At 36.7% G+C, this 19,418-nt stretch overlaps 2 protein-coding genes across 5 annotated transcripts in view; both read right to left on the bottom strand.

Annotated features, from left to right (window-relative positions):
* The window catches only part of MYO5C (myosin VC), a 128,200-nt gene extending 123,522 nt beyond the window's left edge, over window positions 1-4,678 (bottom strand). The window contains exon 1 of the mRNA XM_074294529.1: window positions 4,139-4,678. Within this exon, the coding sequence (XP_074150630.1) occupies window positions 4,139-4,663 (525 nt within the window). The 5' untranslated portion in view covers window positions 4,664-4,678. The remainder of the gene's footprint in view (window positions 1-4,138) is intronic.
* Window positions 4,679-13,731: 9,053 nt separating this feature from the next.
* MYO5A (myosin VA) overlaps window positions 13,732-19,418 on the bottom strand; it is a 182,440-nt gene continuing 176,753 nt past the window's right edge. For all 4 annotated transcript variants that reach the window (XM_074294534.1, XM_074294533.1, XM_074294532.1 and 1 more), the window contains 4 exons: window positions 18,011-18,293; window positions 15,906-16,080; window positions 14,363-14,443; window positions 13,732-14,193 (listed from right to left, as the gene is read on the bottom strand). In XM_074294534.1, coding sequence (XP_074150635.1) covers window positions 14,041-14,193; window positions 14,363-14,443; window positions 15,906-16,080; window positions 18,011-18,293 — 692 coding nt within the window. In that variant the 3' untranslated portion in view covers window positions 13,732-14,040. The remainder of the gene's footprint in view (window positions 14,194-14,362; window positions 14,444-15,905; window positions 16,081-18,010; window positions 18,294-19,418) is intronic.

Here is a 19,418-nt window from a genome sequence, read left to right on the forward strand (position 1 = left end):
TATATGCCTGGGATGGGCCAATGAAGTCCATGTGAAGAGCACGATCAGCCTTTAAAGGACATCACTTCTTCAGGATTTTTTTAAAAATCAAATTAGACCGCATGAAAAATGGTCCACACAACAACAGGCCTAAATGATCAAGTTGGGGGCTGAACCTATGAGACTATCACTGGAAGAGGGGACTTCTGGTGAAGAATTTCTTCTACCAGCGCAGAGCAGCACCTTTGTCTTAAGAGTTGCCCAAAAATGTCTGTGGCAACCCTTTTGTAGTGGCAAGAAACTGGAACCTGACTGGATGCCCATCAATTGGAGAATGGCTGAATAAATGACAATATATGAATGTTATGGAATATTATTGTTCTATAAGAAACGACCAACAGGATAATTTCATCCTGGAGAGACTTATAGGAACTGATGCTGAGTGAAGTGAGCAGGACCAGGAGATCATTGTACACAGTAACAAGACTATATGATGATCAACTATGATGGACCTGGCTTTTCTCAACAATGTGGTGATTCCAGTAAGAAAAAATTACCGCATTTCCTCTTATGATTTTGGGTAGCTTGGAAGTAGTCTACCTTTTTACCTATCTTTTAGAATACTTTGATTTATTCAGGTACCATTCCCCCCCCCCCCAGGCTGGGGTTAAGTGACTTGCCCAGGGTCACACAGCTAGGAAGTGTTAAGTGTCTGAGACCAGATTTGAACTTTGGTCCTCCTGAATTCAAGGCTGGTGCTCTATCCACTGCACCACCTAGCTGCCCCAGGTACCACTTTCAACATGAAATGTTACTTGATCCCTTGTCCTTCCTTAAAGTATTTTAGATAATCCGTGTACCAAAAGATCAGAGATTTAGATGTGGAAAAGACCTTAGAATTCATTGAGTCCAACTCCTTTATTTTATAAAGACCCTGAACCCCAAAGACAATAGGTCACTCACCCAGGGTCATACAACAAGTATCTGAGGCAGGATTGTAACCCATGTCTTTCCAATATCAAATCTGGGGTTATATATAATATATTATTCCCTGAGATAACTGACAGCTTCTTGGGGACAGCACCTGTTTCTTCTTTCTTTGGGAACCTGAGTCCTTGTAAAGTTAGCCTTGCTCATTAGAGGTGTTTAATAATGCTTGTTGAATTGATAATTTGTTTACCATTAAAAGGCCATCTACTAGAAGGGAAGTGAGATTTATTTCACTTTTTCCAAAGGCAGATCTAACACAGATGGTTGCAAGATAATCAATCCTGTTTTGTACATACTGGTTTTAAAATAGCTAAAGTAATCCTGTTTGAGATGTCTACTGGACAGTTTGTGATGCAGAACTAGTGCTCAAGAGAGAGATTAGGGTTGGATAAACAGTCATCTGTATATAGATAGAGGAGATAACTAAACCCATGAAAGCTGTGAGGGAATGGGAGAATGTAAGGAGAGAGAAGGGGAAAGGACAGAGCACACTCACAGTTAGGGAGTGGGATATGGATGGCAATACACTGAATGAAAACTTCTTGAGAGTATGGTTTGCTTCATTCTTTATCACCAGCATATAGCACACCATAATAAATGCTTGCTAATTGATCCATCACAACAGACCAGGAAGAAGCAATTAGGTGGCAAGAAAACACAGGAGAGAGAAATCACTGTAAAATGCTGCTGAGAGGTCAAAATGTATGAGGATCAAGAAAAGGTTGTTGGATAAGACAATTAAGAAATCACTGGTCACTCTGGATCAAGCATTTTTTGTTGAATGATGAAGTTGGAAGTCAGACTGCAAAAGATTGACAAGTGATTGAGAGGAGAATAAGTGGAAACAGGAGATGCAAATAGCTTTATTTAGAAGTTTTGTTTTGAAAGGGAGATAGAAGATGGTAATTGAAGACAGAGTAAGCAAGTAGTTAATTATATAATTGCATATGTAAAAAAAATTTAAAGTAAACAGAATGGTGAAATACCAAGTCTTGTTGATTGTTCCTCCACATCTATCAGACATCCCCATCTTTCATTTAACAGTCCACCATTTTGGTTTAGACCCTCTCACCTGAACTATGGCAATAGCTTCCTAATCAATATTGTTGCTTGGAGGATCCTGCCCCCCTTTCTAGGCCATCTTCCACACAGTAGCCAAAATGACATTCCCAAATAGAAATGACATGTTATTTTCCTTTCAAAATAAACTTCAGTGCTTCCTAATTAGCTTTAGAATAAGATTCAGTCTCATGTTTAGCATTTAAAACCATGTTCAACAACTTGCTCCTCAAAAGTGGAATACACTTAAGAATTTTACCATTTGGCCTCAGTTTAACTTTACAGACTTATTATATAACTTGGCCTTTTGGGAAGTCCATACTCCTAACAAACTGGGTAATCTACTCGCCGCCATACATGACATTCTATGGCTTTTCACAGGCTGTTCCCTTATTTCTGGAATATACTCCCTCCTGCCCCTTGGAATCTCCACCTGTTTTCCTAGTTAGTTCAAGCACTACTTCCTATAAGACCTTTCCTAATCCCCCTCCCTGACACAAATGCCCCATCCAAATTTATCCTGTATATATTTGTATATTCAGTTCTTTGAAGGAAGTTATTTATTCCTTTTGTCCTTGTATCTCCAGAACCTAGCTTATATTGTTTGTATCAAGTCATTTCAGTCCCGAAAAGACTCAGAGACCCATTTGGGATACTAAAGATACTAAGTTCTTTGACAGTTTCCCCTCTAATTCATTTTACAGATGAAGAAACTGAGGAAAACAGACTTAAGCGACTTGTCCAGGGTGACATAGCTAGTATCTGGGGGTGGATTTGAATTTATGAAGAGGAGTCTTCCTGATTTCAGGCCCAGTGCTCTATCCACTGAACCACCAATCTTCCTTATCCTTAATATTATCTTCAGGAGTTTTTAGCTCTCTCAGGTGGAGACAGCAACTAATATTTTATTCAAATGAACAACTAAGCTAATCTCAGAAGCATTTCTCTTTCATTAATAATTGAGAGGATATGGGCATCTCTATGGGATGCCTAAACAAGTCTCATCCAATCTAGAAATGAAATTAAAAAAAAAAATACTGCAAGGAAGCAAAAATACTAATTTTCCTCTGACCCTTGATGTGTTGTTGCCTAGCAGCTGTGTTACCTATATTTTTTCATCATACTTGGGCTCAGGGGCCTAAATTGAAGCTTTTTTGTGAAGCTTTGTTACATGATAAAAATTTAACAACCTGCTCCCCCAAAGTGCAGGACACACTTAAGTTTAATCTGCTTTATTACTATTTTCTCTATTGCTTCCTCAAGTTAAGATTTTCAACCCAACAACAAATGAAACCCAGATTTGCACTCCTCTTTTCCTTTCCCACAGGAAAACAAACCAAACCACTCCACTGGAATTTTAACAGCTGACTCTGCTGGTACCAGTGTGTGTGTGTGTGTGTATATGTGTGTGTGTGTGTGTGTGTGTGTGTGTGTGTGTGTGTGTGTGTAGATGTGTGTGCATGGGTGTGTATTTGTATCAAACATGTAAATATTTAAATTCCTGGAGGCTGATCTGTTCAGTGCTGATGGACAGAAGAAAGGAACTTCCCGGTGGACCGTAAGCTCCCTGAGGGCAGCTCGCTTTCATTTCCTGACTCCGTATAGCGCATACTTTAATAAGATGTATTGACTTGGCAGCAGATCCCGAGACTGGGCAGCAAGAGCTTGACCGGCCCCCCGCAGCAGTTTCAGAAGGGGCTCCCTCCGGGCGGGGTGCTCCCAAGTCCCGGGGGGTCAGAAACTTCCCAGGGCGACCTTCTCCAGCCAAGCCCCACCTCGCCCCAGCAGGTCCCAACCGACTTGCCCATCTCCTGCCAACCCTCTTCCTTCCGGGGCCGGGCGGCGGGGGGAGCCCCGACCCCGGAGTTAAGCCTGCGAACCCCCAGGTTCGGATGCGCTCTCCGATTGGGCGGAGGGGGAGGGTCCCAGAGGGGCACATCTTCCCCCGAACCCGGGCTCCCAGCTTGGAGCACCTCGGCTCCTTACGGTCCGGGCCGACCCCGCCTCGCCCCGCCTCTGCTGGCAGGTGCCTTAGGTACAGTCAGCATTCCGCTGGCGCTGCCGGGTCTTTGATTAGAAGCTCCCCCACGCCGACGGGCCCCGTACTCACCTGCGTGTACAGCTCAGCCACGGCCATGGGGCTGGCGGCGAATCCCGGGGAGCAGAAGCCCCCGGGGGACAGGGAAGGAGGCTGAGGACTTAGGAATCCCGTGTCCCGGGCAGCTCGAGGGCGGGGAGTCCGCGGGAGACTGGCCAGGTCCCAGAAGCCGAGCGGACCCGGGCGGAGCTCCGGGAGAGTGGCTCCGGGGGGAGGCGGCGCCGGGAGGGGCAAAGGAGGCGGCGCGAGCTCCCAGGTGCTCCGCTTGCGGACCTCGGCGGGAAGGTGGCTAAGCCGAGCTTGGGCTCCGGAGCAGCCCCGGGGACGCGTGGGGCACTCCTGGGCCCTAACGTGGGGAGATGTGCTGGTAGTTCCGTGCGGTGTCCTGAGCTGATGGAAAGTGAGGAAGAACTTCTCTTCCCCGGGATTGGTCCGTAGGGGCCAGGGGCTGGGATGGGGGGAAGCGGCTGTCCGGTCACAAATGATGTAAAACTTGAATGGGCAAAACCTGAGCACAAACCTGCCCCAGGCCTCCATGTAAACCCGGGGGAAAACCCTCCTCCAACTATGCACACTTCGCCCTGAATCCTTCTCCCAGATCACTGCCCTCCACTTTGCAGCTGCTTATTTGAAGGGGGAGTGAGCAAATAAGTTTGTAAAGTTATGGGTGTCTTTTTTTTTTTTTTAACTGATCATTCTAAAATGCTTGTTCCACTTCACACCTATTAGATTTAGCCAATATCACGTTAAAGTGATATTGAAAAGAATGTGGGGGCAATGGGACATTGTTGTTAATGTAACCATTCTGGAAAGCAATTTGGAACTGTGCCCAAACGGCAACCACACTGTGCACATACTATGATCCAGCAAATACTAGGGAGGATAATACAAAAGGGAAAAAGGACCCACACGGGCAAAAATAATTGTAGTAGTGGCCTTTTTAGTGGTGACAAAACATTGGAAACTGAGGGGATGCTCGTCAATTGGGAATGGCCCAATAAGCTGTAGTATATGAGTGCAAGGGAATATGTTGTGCAATAAGAAATGAACAGATTTCAGAAAATCTGGAAAAACTTATATGAACTGGTACAAAGGAAAATGAGCAAAATGAGGAAAATATTATACACAGTACACAGTTTTGTATACAAAACATTGTGATGATCCATGAGGATTGACACTTCTCAGCAATTCAATGACCCAAGACAATTACAAAGGACTCAGGAAGGAAAATGCTATCCGTAACCAGATCAAGAACTGATGTTTTGTGTTTTTCCCCCCCCACTTCTTAGGGTTTTTTTCCCCTCCCTTTTGATGTTTCTTTTTTTACAACTGTGACCAATATGGAAATGTTTTACAGGATAGGAGATGTGTAAACTAGACCAAACTGGTTTTCTGAAGAGTAGAGGTAGGGGAAAAAACCTTGGAATTCAAAATCTTGTAAAAATGAATGTTAATTTTTTTCTTATATATCTGGGTAAAAATAAAACTACTATATAAAAATCAAATGAAATGTTGGTTATTTGTTAAGTACCCCAAGTGTGCATAGGATTTTCTGATCAGTCACTGAAAAGATTGTAATACAGATGTAGTATCTGCTCTTACTCTTAAAAAAAAAAAAAAAAAATTCACAAATGCAATAACACATCAAAATAAAAACTCAAAAAACCAAGAGTAGAAGCATCTAATAAATGCAGTCATTTACATGAGCCTTGGAAAGATTTATTTCTCCTGGTTGTAAATTGTCTATCTTTGAAGCCCAATCAGCTTTTGCAAGACATTAAAAAAGACACAACTTAGCTTTATGTGCTTTCCTGACTTAAGCCAAAGGTAAAGAAGTGGAAAAGCAATGGAGATGCCAGGCACATGAGTGAACCAGCAAGCCAAGTCAGTCTTTCTGCTTGTTATTTCTTAAAGCACACTAGGATTCCATCACATTCATATGCTACAACTTGTTCAGTTATTTCCCAATTGATGGGCATCCTCTATGTATTTGGGCATATATAGGTCTTTTTTCTTAGACCCCTTTAGGATACAGGCCTAGTGGCATTGTTGGCTCAAAGAGTATAGATACCTTTTGGGCATAGTTCCAAATTGTTCTCCAGAATGATTGGACCACTTTATAACTCCACCAATAATGCATTAGTGTCCCACTGTTTTCATATCTTCTCCAACATTTGTCATTCTTCTTTTGTCATGTTAGCCAATCTAATAGGTGTAAAGGGATGTCTTTTTTTTTTTTTTTTGTAACTTTCTATTGACAGTACATATGCATGGGTAATTTTTTACAATATTATCCCTTGCACTCACTTCTGTTCTGACTTTTCCTTTCCCTCCCTCCACCTCCTCCCCTAGATGGCAGGCAGTATCATGCATGTTAAATATGATATAGTATATCCTAGATACAATATATATGTGCAGAACCTAACAGTTCTCTTGTTGCACAGGAAGAATTGGATTCAGAAGGTAAAAATAACCTGAGAAGGAGAACAAAAATGCAAACCGTTCATACTCATTTACCAGTGTTCCTTCTCTGGGTGTAGCTGATTCTGTTCATCATTAATCAATTGGAACTGAATTAGATCTCTTTGTTGAAGATATCCACTTCCATCAGAATACATCATAAAGGGATATCTTAAAAAGTTGCTTTCATTTATATTTCTCTAATCAGTGGTAATTTAGAGCATTTGTCATAATTTAGAGCAAAAATGCTATAGTTTTGATTTCATTTGAAAACTGCCTGTTAATATCCTTTAGCCGTTTATCAATTGGGGGAGTATCTTGTATTTATAATTTGGTTCAATTTCCCATATTTTTGAGAAATGACTTTTTCCTGCTTTTTCTCATAAAGTATTTTGCACAAACAAAATAAATATAGCCAAAGTGAGAAAGCAAGCAGAAAATTGGGAAATGAAAGTAAATAAATGCCCTAGCAATGAACTCTGAGAAAGCCCACTGTCAAAGAAAAATAGTAATTTCTGCCTATGCTTAACTTTTCAGTTATCTCAGGGTAAGAAAAAGTGTGCCTTCCCTTGTCACCCTCAATTCTAATCACTCAAAATTTTTTTACTGCCTTTCCTAGAAGACTTTTATCATGAGTTTTTTAAAAGTACAACTAGATGTCCATCAGTTCCCTTACTTACATGAATATCACTCAAAGAACTCCTATATATTAAACAGGTTTGATCTCCCCCTCGCAGAAACTATGTTGCTCTTCTCTTCATATTTTTGTCAGAATATTTGGTTATCTTATCCTTTATTCACAACCCACAAACATATTCCTTCACAAAGTCCTTCAATAATAACAATTGTGACATGTAAGTGACCTTGGGCTCTAAAGTACATTTCAAGGGAGAATAAGCTGCTATATCCTACCATTCAGACAAGCTTCAAGTATGGTCCTAGAAATACTTTTTATGAATATCAGCCTAGCTAAGCATGGGAAAACTCATCACCAATAGGTCTCTTGATGATGAATTCTTTGGTTAAGGCCTCTCACAATGGAAGGGCATTTCACCAATAGAGTTCCATTTGAACACTTCCTGTGAAGAAAAGGAGCAATCGTAATTGGCTAGTTCTCTTATAAAGCAAAACTTTTAAATGTTCTGTTTCATATTCATAGAAAGACAAACAAACATATCTGTATCTTTATTTGAACAATATTTTTCTATGGTAACTAGGAATACAGTGTTTTATGATGCACACATTGACTAAGTACAACATCAGACAACTACAACTACAATACTTTAGAGCATATATGTCATTTTGATATTGTTATGGTTTTCATCTAAGTACTATAGTGATATCCAGTGAAAACCCATTTTTCAAAGGCCCTTGGTTGAGATGAGGTGAATTATCAACTTTCCTTTAAAAAAAATAATTCTTATGTAATATATCAAGATTTCCTCAATTTTAAATTGGAATTAAATGATAATGACCATCAGCTTCTTAGCACTCTATTTTCTCTTTAATGGAATGAATGAACTCTTATCACATCTTACATATATCAAATTAGGACACCCCCTTTAAATTAGATAGGATAGAATCTTTGATGAAACAGAACAATACCTGCAAAACAATAAATATGCATAATTCCAAATGTCTCAGTAAAATAGCCACTGGAACATAAGCTAATTCAATCAACTAAATTTTTTTTATGCAATACATTTCAATTCATTATACATTTTAAGGGGGAAACCCAAAATTAAACATTTTCTCCTTTTTTACTTTACCAGTAGCCACATGTTATGACATCTGATACATGTCTACATAATGTGAGAACATATGTCTTTCAGGAAAAAGTATTTTGAAAGTTTACATTAAACAGAGCTGAAATTAGAAATAAAGTTATACTTATGTGGTAATTTCTAATTCTTTTTTAGAAATTCTTGCCTCTGAAAAATGCATGTAAAAATATTGACCTGCCAAGAATTATATAAATTATAAAATACACAAGTTTCAACTTAAAAACATCATTCTTTAAAATATATCAAGCAACACAGTATGGTATAAAAGAAATGACAGTTAATTTTGGAGTCCAACAATGACACCTACAAAGTTAAATCACAATTTTCATATATGTGAAAATTACAAAACAAACATTTAAAAATCACAAAAATATATTTTGGCAGATATTCCCATACCCATACAGCATTTCTCAGTTCTTGACCTATAGAAATAGTTATTGTGATTCAAGTTTAAAATGTTTTAATATAATAATGGGTGAAAATATCTTTTCCAGGAAAGCACTATTACCTGCTTTTAGTTAACCTACAGACCAGGGCTTTAAAAAATAAATAATATGCTTTGAAAGGTTAAAAATCATTGTATACTTGACCTTCATGATGTGATCCTTAATGATAGATGAAAAATTTAACTACAATCAAGAGTCTTTGTCCTATCTCTGTATTTCTCTAATGTGTTCATCAACTGGTACAGGTACCATCTTTGAGTCTTCAGTGGCTCAGACTGCTTCTCTACCATAATTGATGCTCTTGTTCATAATCTACAGAAAATGTCAGTAATAATGAAGGCAGAGAAAGGAAGAAAGGGATAACTGGCAGGATATTAGGGAGCCACAGTGACTTCTTCAAATAAAGAAAACACACACATACATACACAGGACAAATGAGTAAAAGGCCTCAATAACTTCCCTTGACAGGGCCATCCTCATTGAGAAACAGTAGTAGAGAATTTAAGGAAGCTCTGTAAGGGAAAATAGCAGAAGTGGGCTCCATAGCCCAGCCTAATAAATTATGCATATCCACAATCCTACCCTACATAAATATGTAGCCAAACAGATGTTTGGAGTTCTCTTATGCACATTCATGCTTAGACACACTTTCACCCCCATAAGAAGCTACTACTCAAAGAAATGCAACACTGACTGGCTAGATCCTAGTTCTTCCAATTAGATGCACATTTATAATCTTCAGATGCTGTCCCAGTAGTCTACTACTTTCTTCTGCATCCCAAACTGCAACTGATGACTACCATGGTAGGAGTCTTAAGTCTTACTCGACCCTATTAGGCAAGAGCCAGCATCATTCTAAGACTACTGCAAATGTATATTGGAAGGCTTGAATTGGTATTTGAAAAATTTGAAAAAAAATCAACTTTCAATCAGGGGCCTTTTTGAAGCTGATTCCTTCGATAGCTAATTACTGCTTGATGCATAATTGTTTTGCATGTGATGAAGTTGAGTGTTTATAGACAGCATTCAATTATCGTACAAGTCAAATTCTTTTACTATATATATATATATATATATATATATATATCCTTATAATAGCTGTTACTCAGAATAGAACTTTGAACTCATTGTAACATATATCATTCATATAAATGCTTTCTTTCTTCTAGTTTCTATTACCATAACCCCCACTAATAGCTGATTGTGTGACACAACAGCTGGCCTTGGTAGAGAGAAGAGTTTCTTTCCCTATTCCCCACCCCACGGCCTGACATGCTTTCTCTTCTCACTTCTCTTGGAATTCTAACCATCTTCTAGGAGACAGAATTTGAGCTAGGCCTTGAAAATTCTGTCTCCTAGAGGAGGCCTTTCTTGATTTTATCCTCATCCAGAGTTATTTTTGGTCTCCATTTCCATACCAAATATCTTATCTGCATCTGAGCCAACATTTTATCACTGGATAAAATGAAAGTTCCTTAAGAACAGGGATGATATCATGTTTGCCTTTTATCCTCAGCTCCTAGCACAGTGCCTGGCTCACAGTGGATCCTTAATAAATGCTTATTGAATTAAGACAGATGATAGAAATAAATTCAAAATAGTCAGTGGCCAGTAAATAAACAGACTGACTTTTCATCTTCCCACACTGCTTACTTATGGCTCAGTGTAAAACGAATTAGACTAGGAATCCAAAGACCTGGTTTTTTAATCCTGTTTCTGTTTTAACTGTGTGTGACATTCCTTTAGCAAATCATTAGCTAAATTATTATTAGCTAATTAATAATTGATAGCAAATCATTACTTTGCCTTTCTTCAACTCATTGACAAGATCATGGTGAGGATTTAAATTTTATGTGAAATTTCTTTTAAATTATAAAATATTTTACAAATATGTATCTTTTGTATTTCTCTCACCTGGGGAATTTTTAGAGGAATCACTCCTTAATAATTCTCTTGTTTTACTCTGACAGTTGAAGTCATTCTTTAAGAATCATCAACTAACAGGCAATGAGAGGAAAAGTGAACATGGCACTACTGAGACATCTGAGGAGAACTTCTGTCACTCCCTGTGGCAATAAAAAACTGGTGGGCACCCCTGAACTCATTGGTAGTGGTCTTGGGCATTGCAATGAGATCTCTAGCTATAATGATTATAACAAAATTACAGAACAACAAAGCATTTTGATGTCTATTTTCCAGAGTCTATTGTGAAATGATTTAACCTATAGCTAATTCTCAAATGTTCACCATAATGAAGTAAAATAATCACCAAATAGCAAATCATTTGTGAATTACTTATATTTAGGTCTGTACTTTTAACTTTGAATGTGGGTATTTTAGTGTTTTTAGAATTTAAAAAAAATTTATAACTGGAAGACCTTATCCAGGAGAAGTTGGAAAAATTGCTAAGCATTCACTTTGTAGCCCCAGAACTCCCACTGTGTGCTGGGAAGAGAGCAGCACCAATTCTCAGACTAATAGGAAAGACTAGCTACACATTTCTTTCTTTTTCTTTTTTTTGATTTTTCTGCTTTGAAGCTCTCATCATTCTTGAGATGGGGGAGAGAATGAATTTTTTAATTTAAAAGGTCTTCTCTTGTAGTTACTATTCAACTAATAAGCTTCAAACAGGTGTAGCATCAAAGAATTTAATTAAGTTATAATATTTAGGAGAATATTTGCCTGAATTCATCATGTAGTTTTCAAAGATATATTATCAAGGAGTCATAGTGATAATCTAATTGAAGTATTGTTTTAAATTTGTTTTTTAAGACCACCCAAACTGAAGGCAAGTGACATATTTCTATAAAGTACTTAAATTTAAGTTATTCAGGAATACAAATAAAGTCAGATTTTTCACATAAAAATGCCTTTTCAAAGGGTTAAAAATGATTCCTGATCTATTGTTAGCCATTGTATGTATGTATATATATATATATATATGCATTTAAGTCAATTGATTTGGGGGCTGTCTTTAAAAAGATTCTCTTTACAGTATAGCCTATCTTCTTGTTGACATCAAATAGGCTTCCTTACATTGTCTTTATTCTTATTCTTGGTGAAGACTGTAGTCTCAATTAAAAAACCCATTTAAAAACTGATGCATACTGCTCTGACCAGTAGATGGCAAAATGACTTCAAACTTCCATTATAAAAGTACTAGTGTCAGAGAACTTTTTTGAAATCTGGAAGAGACCTTTAAAGATCATCTAAAGATGAGATATCCCATTAATAGCCTGCCTGAGCCCATTCCAGGGACCCTGCTGAGATTTTCAGTCCCAATTTTTTTTTTTTAATTTAAGAGTAGGATGGGCTAAATTAACTGTTCCTACCCTTGTGTAACTGAGGGCTACCATGTATCATGTTAGAAGGATGGGATCAAAGAACAATTTTAATTGTGAGGGCTTCCTAGGGCTGATACACCTATGGGTTTCTTATTCTACAGAAAGAACACTACTAAAAATTATCAAGGCCCTTGATCTAGACTAGTTCCCCTCAGTTTTTTAAATGAGGAAGCTAAGGCCTGGTAAGTGACTATAATATAGTATTTTTCTTTTCATAATAAACTTTGTCATTAAATTGAAAATCTCCATTTTCTACTTATATTTCACATTCTACTTCAACAATATTAATAATCTTATAAAAGGATTTAATAGTCATGTCATCTGACCACAAAACACTACTTGAAATCAGAGTTTGTGGTCAAGTCCTGAAGATTTGTTTTTATATATCTCAAAATGAGAAATTAATTTTATTAGGTGAGAAAAAAAATCCTAAAGAGGATACCAATGAGAATCACAGCATTAAACTTTTTCTTATATATTTTGGTACTTGTGAACAAAAACCTTTGCAAAACTTAATAATATCCAACTTCCAAGCATGGTGCCTCCCTTAAATAGCCTCAGATATCTGAGAACAGATTCTGTAGTTCCAAAGATTGAAAATAATTAAGTATTTACTGTACATTTTTTTATTTGTACTTTATAGGCTAATCTGTCTCAAGACAATCATGCAAATCTGGATCATGATTAAATTTCAACCTTCTTTTCTACACACCTGACTGAGATTACATGTTAGAAAAATGACTCAAAGAAACTCATCTAATGTTAAAAACATGCATTGTAGATATCTCATTCAACAACTAAAACCAAACACTTGACAGAAGATTGAAAAGATATCAAAAATATTATATTTGTGTGTATACATATATACACACATACACACATAAATATATACACACATAAGTACATATGTGTATATACACACACATAAAACATAATTCTGAATAAATAAGACAAATCATTTTGTTAATACTACACCCTACATATCAAACATTTTCATAAGCCTCCTTAAACAAAAATTATTCTGTTACTTCCAGTGTGTTACTTGTGCTTGGTTATCATTTTCTTATGATATTTGTTGACAATTGCATATGATCCAGTTGGAATTATAGACAGTATTGGATTGTAAACAAAGTTGATAGAAGAATATTATTATTGTAGTGCCTAAGAATACTGTTTACATTTAAAAGAACACCATAAGCAGCAACAGTTTAAAATGTCTGGTAAACTAGAATACAAACCAATGGATACCTATACTATACAATAAAGCCAAGAAATCTCTTGACACCTCACACTTTATATTATAGTGATAATCACAAATAAGGAAATTATTTGAAAAATTACTTTATAGTTTGCCAGTTTATTTCTCCATTCCAGTTTGACAAGTTATAAACATAATTGATGCCTAAATTACTACCTATTTAACTATATTTTCCTTTTTCTTTCAAGTCTTCCATTTAGCCTGAAGGTGGGTCCTCTTTGCTCCCTATCTATCAACAACTCACCTATGCTATTTATGCTATTTAAATGAGATGCTAAGGATTTAAAATGGATCCTGGTGGCTGAAGACTCAGTTTCTTTTTTTTTTTTTTTCTTTTTCTTTTTTTTTTTGCCATTCACCTGTATTCCAACTCTGGCTGCCTAAAAGGCTGGATATGGAAACGTCATTCTGAAAGCAATGTGTCATCCTAGAACATGCTTTTTTATCCAGGGCAATCCAAGTAATCTAAAGAGATTTCCAGTTATCCACCTATAGTTTAGGAAATATGCAGGGTTTTTTCTTTTTTAAAAAATGTGTTTTCAATAGCTCATTAGAAATAATGTGTTCTTATTTCAAGCATGAATCTATTGTCAGCAGCATCTGCCTGTGTATGTGTGCTGGTTCAGACTCTTGCAATGAACCCCAACCCCAGACTGGTTGGGATCTGAATGGTTTCTAGCGCAAGGGAGGATGGGTTAAAAGGAAAGGTAACAGGGAAGATATGTTTCGCATCCATGAGCAACTGAGGAGAGTCTTTCCTATCTCGTAAACGCATCTAGAAAAATGAAAAGATAAGAAATAATTAAATTCAATGAAAAGCAAAACAGAGAATAGAGGAAAATGGAATTATTTTCAATTAAAATTTCAAATATTCATTCAAAATTATTTAAAAGAATAAATCAATAAATTAACCAAATAATGGAGGAAATGAACCAACATCTCACCTGTATAGTACGAATAAATGATACGGAGACTCTTTCTTCAAATTCATTAACTGGAGTATACAAATTCAAAACTTTTACGATCTAGGAGAAAAGTATTATGTTCAGCTTATTATTAAATAATATTGTACTTACACTCTAGCTAAAACATAACATTTGATCCAATAAAAAAGCACATATACCAACAAATGTTTCTTCTTATTAATGTTTGTTCTTCAATCACAGGTTTAAAATAAAATAATTGTACATGATGACTATCTGTGAAAGCACTTTGAAAATGTAAAGTGCCATCTATTACAATTTTGAAGATGATGACTGGACACATTTAAGTTTAAAAGATGCAGTTTGGAAGCAAAGGCCAAATGGCATTTTAGAGGTCTATGGGCTAGATTTGAGAATGATGGGGAAAAGAGAACAGGCATTCCAAAGTATTTATTATGTGACAGGCATTGTGATAAGTAAGCACTTTACAAATATTATCACAATTGACCTGCATGACTCTGTGAGGTAGGTACTGTTTTATCCCAATTTTACAGTTGAAAATAATTAAAGCAAACAGAGGTTATCCAGCCCAGTGCTTTAGCCACTGTAACACCTAACTGCCCAGTTGACACCATACAAAAAGAATTAGAATTTTAAAAAGTAATAATAATCAAACCAGACTGGTTCAAGTAAAAGACATAAGTGACAAGTATAATCTTATAGCTAGAAAAATAAATAAGTAAATACACACACATGTATTTGCATTTTTTTGGTAGGGGAATGCTGTCCAGAACTGTATTTCATTTAAACAGGAAGTTTCTATTTTGGAAATTATGCACTAATGCAAACCAGAAACTTGTTTGTCTCTCATTGTCTCTCACATGTGCCTGGGACACTGAGAGCTTCAGGCCTTGTGCACCAGCTTAGAATTAGCATGAGCCAGGTGCAGAACTTGAATAAATACTTTCCTCAAGTCAGCCCCTCTAATCATTACAGAACTGATATACTTATTAACAAAGTTGACCATAAAATCAATTTATATAACTTTAATCATATTTTCCGATAGGCTTAAAAAAAGAGGTTATATAAATAGGGGCTTAGCATGAGGATAATAATAATGATAGGCATTCTACCTACTTCACAGGGTTTTTGTGAGAATTAATTGAAATACTACATGTAAAAGTGCTTTATAGTCATTAAATATATATTACATATCTATAGATGTTATATAATTTTTTTTTACTGTAATTGGATAAAGCATCCCCAGAGGTCTGTATTATTTGTTTTTAAAATATTTTAATACAATTAGTTTCATTTGTAATTCAACATATTTTATTTAATGCATTTAAAGTCATTATTCTGAGAAGACATCCAAAAGCTTCACCTGACTGCTAAAAGGGTCCCTTCCTTCCCCTCCTCACAGGTTTAAGAATCCTTCCTAAAGAAAGAAGGATTAACTGCTTGACCTTTTCAAATGTTTTCCAGTCCCATGATACCTGCTTAGGGACTCAGGATACTCTAAAATACTAAATATCATTTTTGGGAAAAAAGAAAGATGTTTTACCTGTGCAGTAGTTAAAGCATTACACATGGAACAAATGGCTTCAGCATCTTCATCTGTTTTCTTTTTCACTTGCAAAAGCTGAGCAGCCTGAATCAGGGGCTCTAAAGTTTCCTTGGCCCCACTATTCATCAGATTCTTGTCACGGAGCCATTCTTCTAGTTGACTGACATTGTACCTGTATGAAGAGAGGTTTGAGAAGGCATGTGTCACAGCTGTCATGAATATATCTGATCAAACTTTCAGCAACCTTGTCAGAACTTTCAAATAGAATGTGACAGGCTGTATTTTTGTTCCATTTTCTTTTATAATCACTTGTCCCTGAAAATAAAATCATCATAAATAACTTCTGGGCTCTTGGCTGTGATCCTAAAAAATTAAGTGATCAGTAAATCTTATATTTAATTGAAGATAGAAACTGAGCCATTCCATCAAAAAATAAGTGGAATTAAACAGTAAAAAAAAGCAAATGAAAACATAAAATCTATAAGTGACTCCTTGCATTATGGAATAAAGAGACATTCTGAAAGCTAATTATAAACCAAATTTTTATACAATGAATCATTTCCATTCTCCCACCAGAACTTTTTTTTGTTTCCCATCACAATTTCAGAGATGTGTTTTTTTATTACATAATAGCATAGCATGAGAGTTGAAATGAGAAGAAGGGAATTTTGAGGTAAAACCTCTCTTTTCTGGGCACTGACTGAGGTATCCAAAACAGACACCCCAACACCTGAGTTTTCTCTCTTACTGCCAGGTGCTCAGAAAGAATGTGGGGTGGAGGGTATCCAACCTAAAGAAATCACAATAGGAGGGAATTAGAAGCTCTATAAACAAGCAAAGCTAAACAAGAACCTCAGGGGGTTCAGGAGGAAGCCAACAAAGTTAACATGGGATTTAAAGTTAATATCAGGATTAATATTAAGAAAAATGAATATGTTATTTAAATCTTGTAATCACCCATAGAATAAGTACACAGTTTTTATTTAAATCATTACCCATATTAGAAGGTATGCCCAGAAGGCACTTGGTCAAGGCTAAAAGATGAAGTCTTAGTCCTGGTACTGAAGGTGCCTCTGTTAAATAATATGGGACTCAGATAGTTTTGCACATATTAGTAATTGTGTGTTTGGTTTATTTTTCAGCACAGAGATGTAAAAGTATGCATATATAGAAGAGCATGAACTTTCACCCAGTACATATTTAATAGCATAGCAACCTCCAATCTTATACTCCAATGCTCTGTACTGATACTCTACAGCAGGGGTTCTCAAACTACAGCCCGAGGGCCAGATACAGCTGCTGAGGATGCTTATGTTGCCCTCCAGGTTATGGCAAATGGGCTGAGGGGAGGAGACAGAGTGTGAGGTTTTGTGTTTATTATAGTCCGGCCCTCCCACAGTCTGAGGGACAGTGAACTGGCCCCCTATTTAAAAAGTTTGAGCACCACTGCACAGATACTATCCCCCCTGCCTACCCATCCTGAGTAACTCTTGTCCAAACCTTTATACTCTGCCATAGAAGGTCCACTTAAGACATTGGAGGCCTTCCTTGTCTTCACCTGCTACAGGGAAGAATCTAATGGAATATGTAGGCTATCACTTGGTTGTTTCCTGTTCTCATGATTGACCAGCCCACATTTTTTCTTCTCAAAAATATGTCAACATTTGGCAACAAAATGTTCAATATCTTAGCTGATTAAAAAAAAAAAAGTGCCATGCTCTCATCTTTTAACACTCCCAATTCCCACAAAGTGTGCTCATTTCCTTAATGGAGAAAGTCTTTCTACTAAGGAGATTAGCAAAGTACAGGTGAAAGCTTATAATCAATGAGACCTTGTGAAATCAAAGAATGGATAAAAAAAATACAGGCTGGGTGACTAGGAATGTAAAGAGATTGAACCTCCATTCCTTCCTTGTTTTTTGGCCTCAACACTAAATTTAAGATTTTCTTCTGAAATGTTATTAGTCTGAAGTTCTAAATATGTTACCAATTATCTGCTGATCAAGGTAAATGAGTGAAAAGTCCAAGAGAAGGTACTTTCCTTCTCCTTCCTCCCTTTGGGAGATAGATTTCAGAGGAGACAAGACCTGGCATTTGCTCACCTGATCTGCATGCCTTTGCTCCAAGAGCACATATCCTTTCGTAAGAGAAGATTATTCAAAGTAATGGCACCCACAATGTAGAACATCTGTTTAACCACTTGCTTGATCAATTCAGGATCCATCCCGTGCTGACACATAACTGAATGGAAGGCATTAAGTTGCCGAAGAATGGAATCCAATGTATAGGTGCCTTCGTCTGCAATACTAGAGGTTCTCTTTCGTAGTCCAGTGGGCTTCACTCCTGACACTCCCTGGATGGTTTCATGCTCCAACATGCCCGAAACTGGTTTGGGGTAAGAACAGAATCACAATAACTGGCAAAGGACAAACTGCAAGATTTAAATGTTAAAATAAAAGACAAGTTAAAGAAACTTGCTTATGATGGGAAAACAACCTAAGACATTAAATATCTAAAATGTGCTTCATATACTGGGGCTTCTAGATAGGAACACTAAATAAAGTAGTGACCACAAGAATCCTCATCATAATAGCTACCAGTTACATAGTGAGTTAGAGTTTGGTAAGTGCTCTACAGTTATCCTTACAATCCTTACAATATCCTACATTTGATCCTTACAACCACCCTGGGAGATGGGCGCTATTATTATCCTGATTTTACAAATGAGGAAACTGAGAAAGACAGAGATTGTCCAGAGTTATAGAGCAGGAAATGTCAGGAAAGATTTGACTAAAAATTCATCACTCTATCCACAGGAAGATGACCTCTAAGGTACATTCAAATCCTAAGATTATCTAGTTCTACTGCTGTTTTAACTTTTCTAATGAATTTTTTCCAAAAGTTGCAATCTCTGGTTGTAATCTCTTTTTTCAACTTTCTATCCATGTAGATCTTTCCCTCTCCCCAAACTTAATCCTATTCATTTCCCTTTAGTCTATGCTGGTGTCTACAAATTACTCTTATCAATGCTAAATTCTTTTACAAAGTAATTATCTGGTTGAGACAAGTTGACATTTTGGTGGAAAATAATTTGTCTACTTGTGTATATCAGAAATAGTATGTATTTGTGTTTTGTTTTAATTTTTATCTTCGTTTCTCTAGTGCCAAGTACATAATAGGTACTTCATAAATGATTACATAATAAATTTGACCTAAAATTTTCCCTATGTGATCAATTTATATTTTCATATAATATGAGTTATTTATTTATACTCCTATTTTCACAGAAAGGCTTATGAAACCAGGACCTATTAAGTATAACAGGACATTTTGCTGCCAAAGCTAAAAGATCCAAATTTCAAGATAATGTATCTCCCAAGGATGTTATGAGGATCAGATGAGATCATATTTGTAAAGCACTTGGTGTAGTGTCTTATGCATAGTAAGAGGTCTAGAATTCTATTATAATGACCATAATCTCAAAATATAAGGAAGAGAAGTAGAGGCACA

Source organism: Sminthopsis crassicaudata, chromosome 2 (assembly GCF_048593235.1).
Source record: "Sminthopsis crassicaudata isolate SCR6 chromosome 2, ASM4859323v1, whole genome shotgun sequence".
In the NCBI taxonomy this organism is placed as follows: Eukaryota; Metazoa; Chordata; class Mammalia; order Dasyuromorphia; family Dasyuridae; genus Sminthopsis; species Sminthopsis crassicaudata.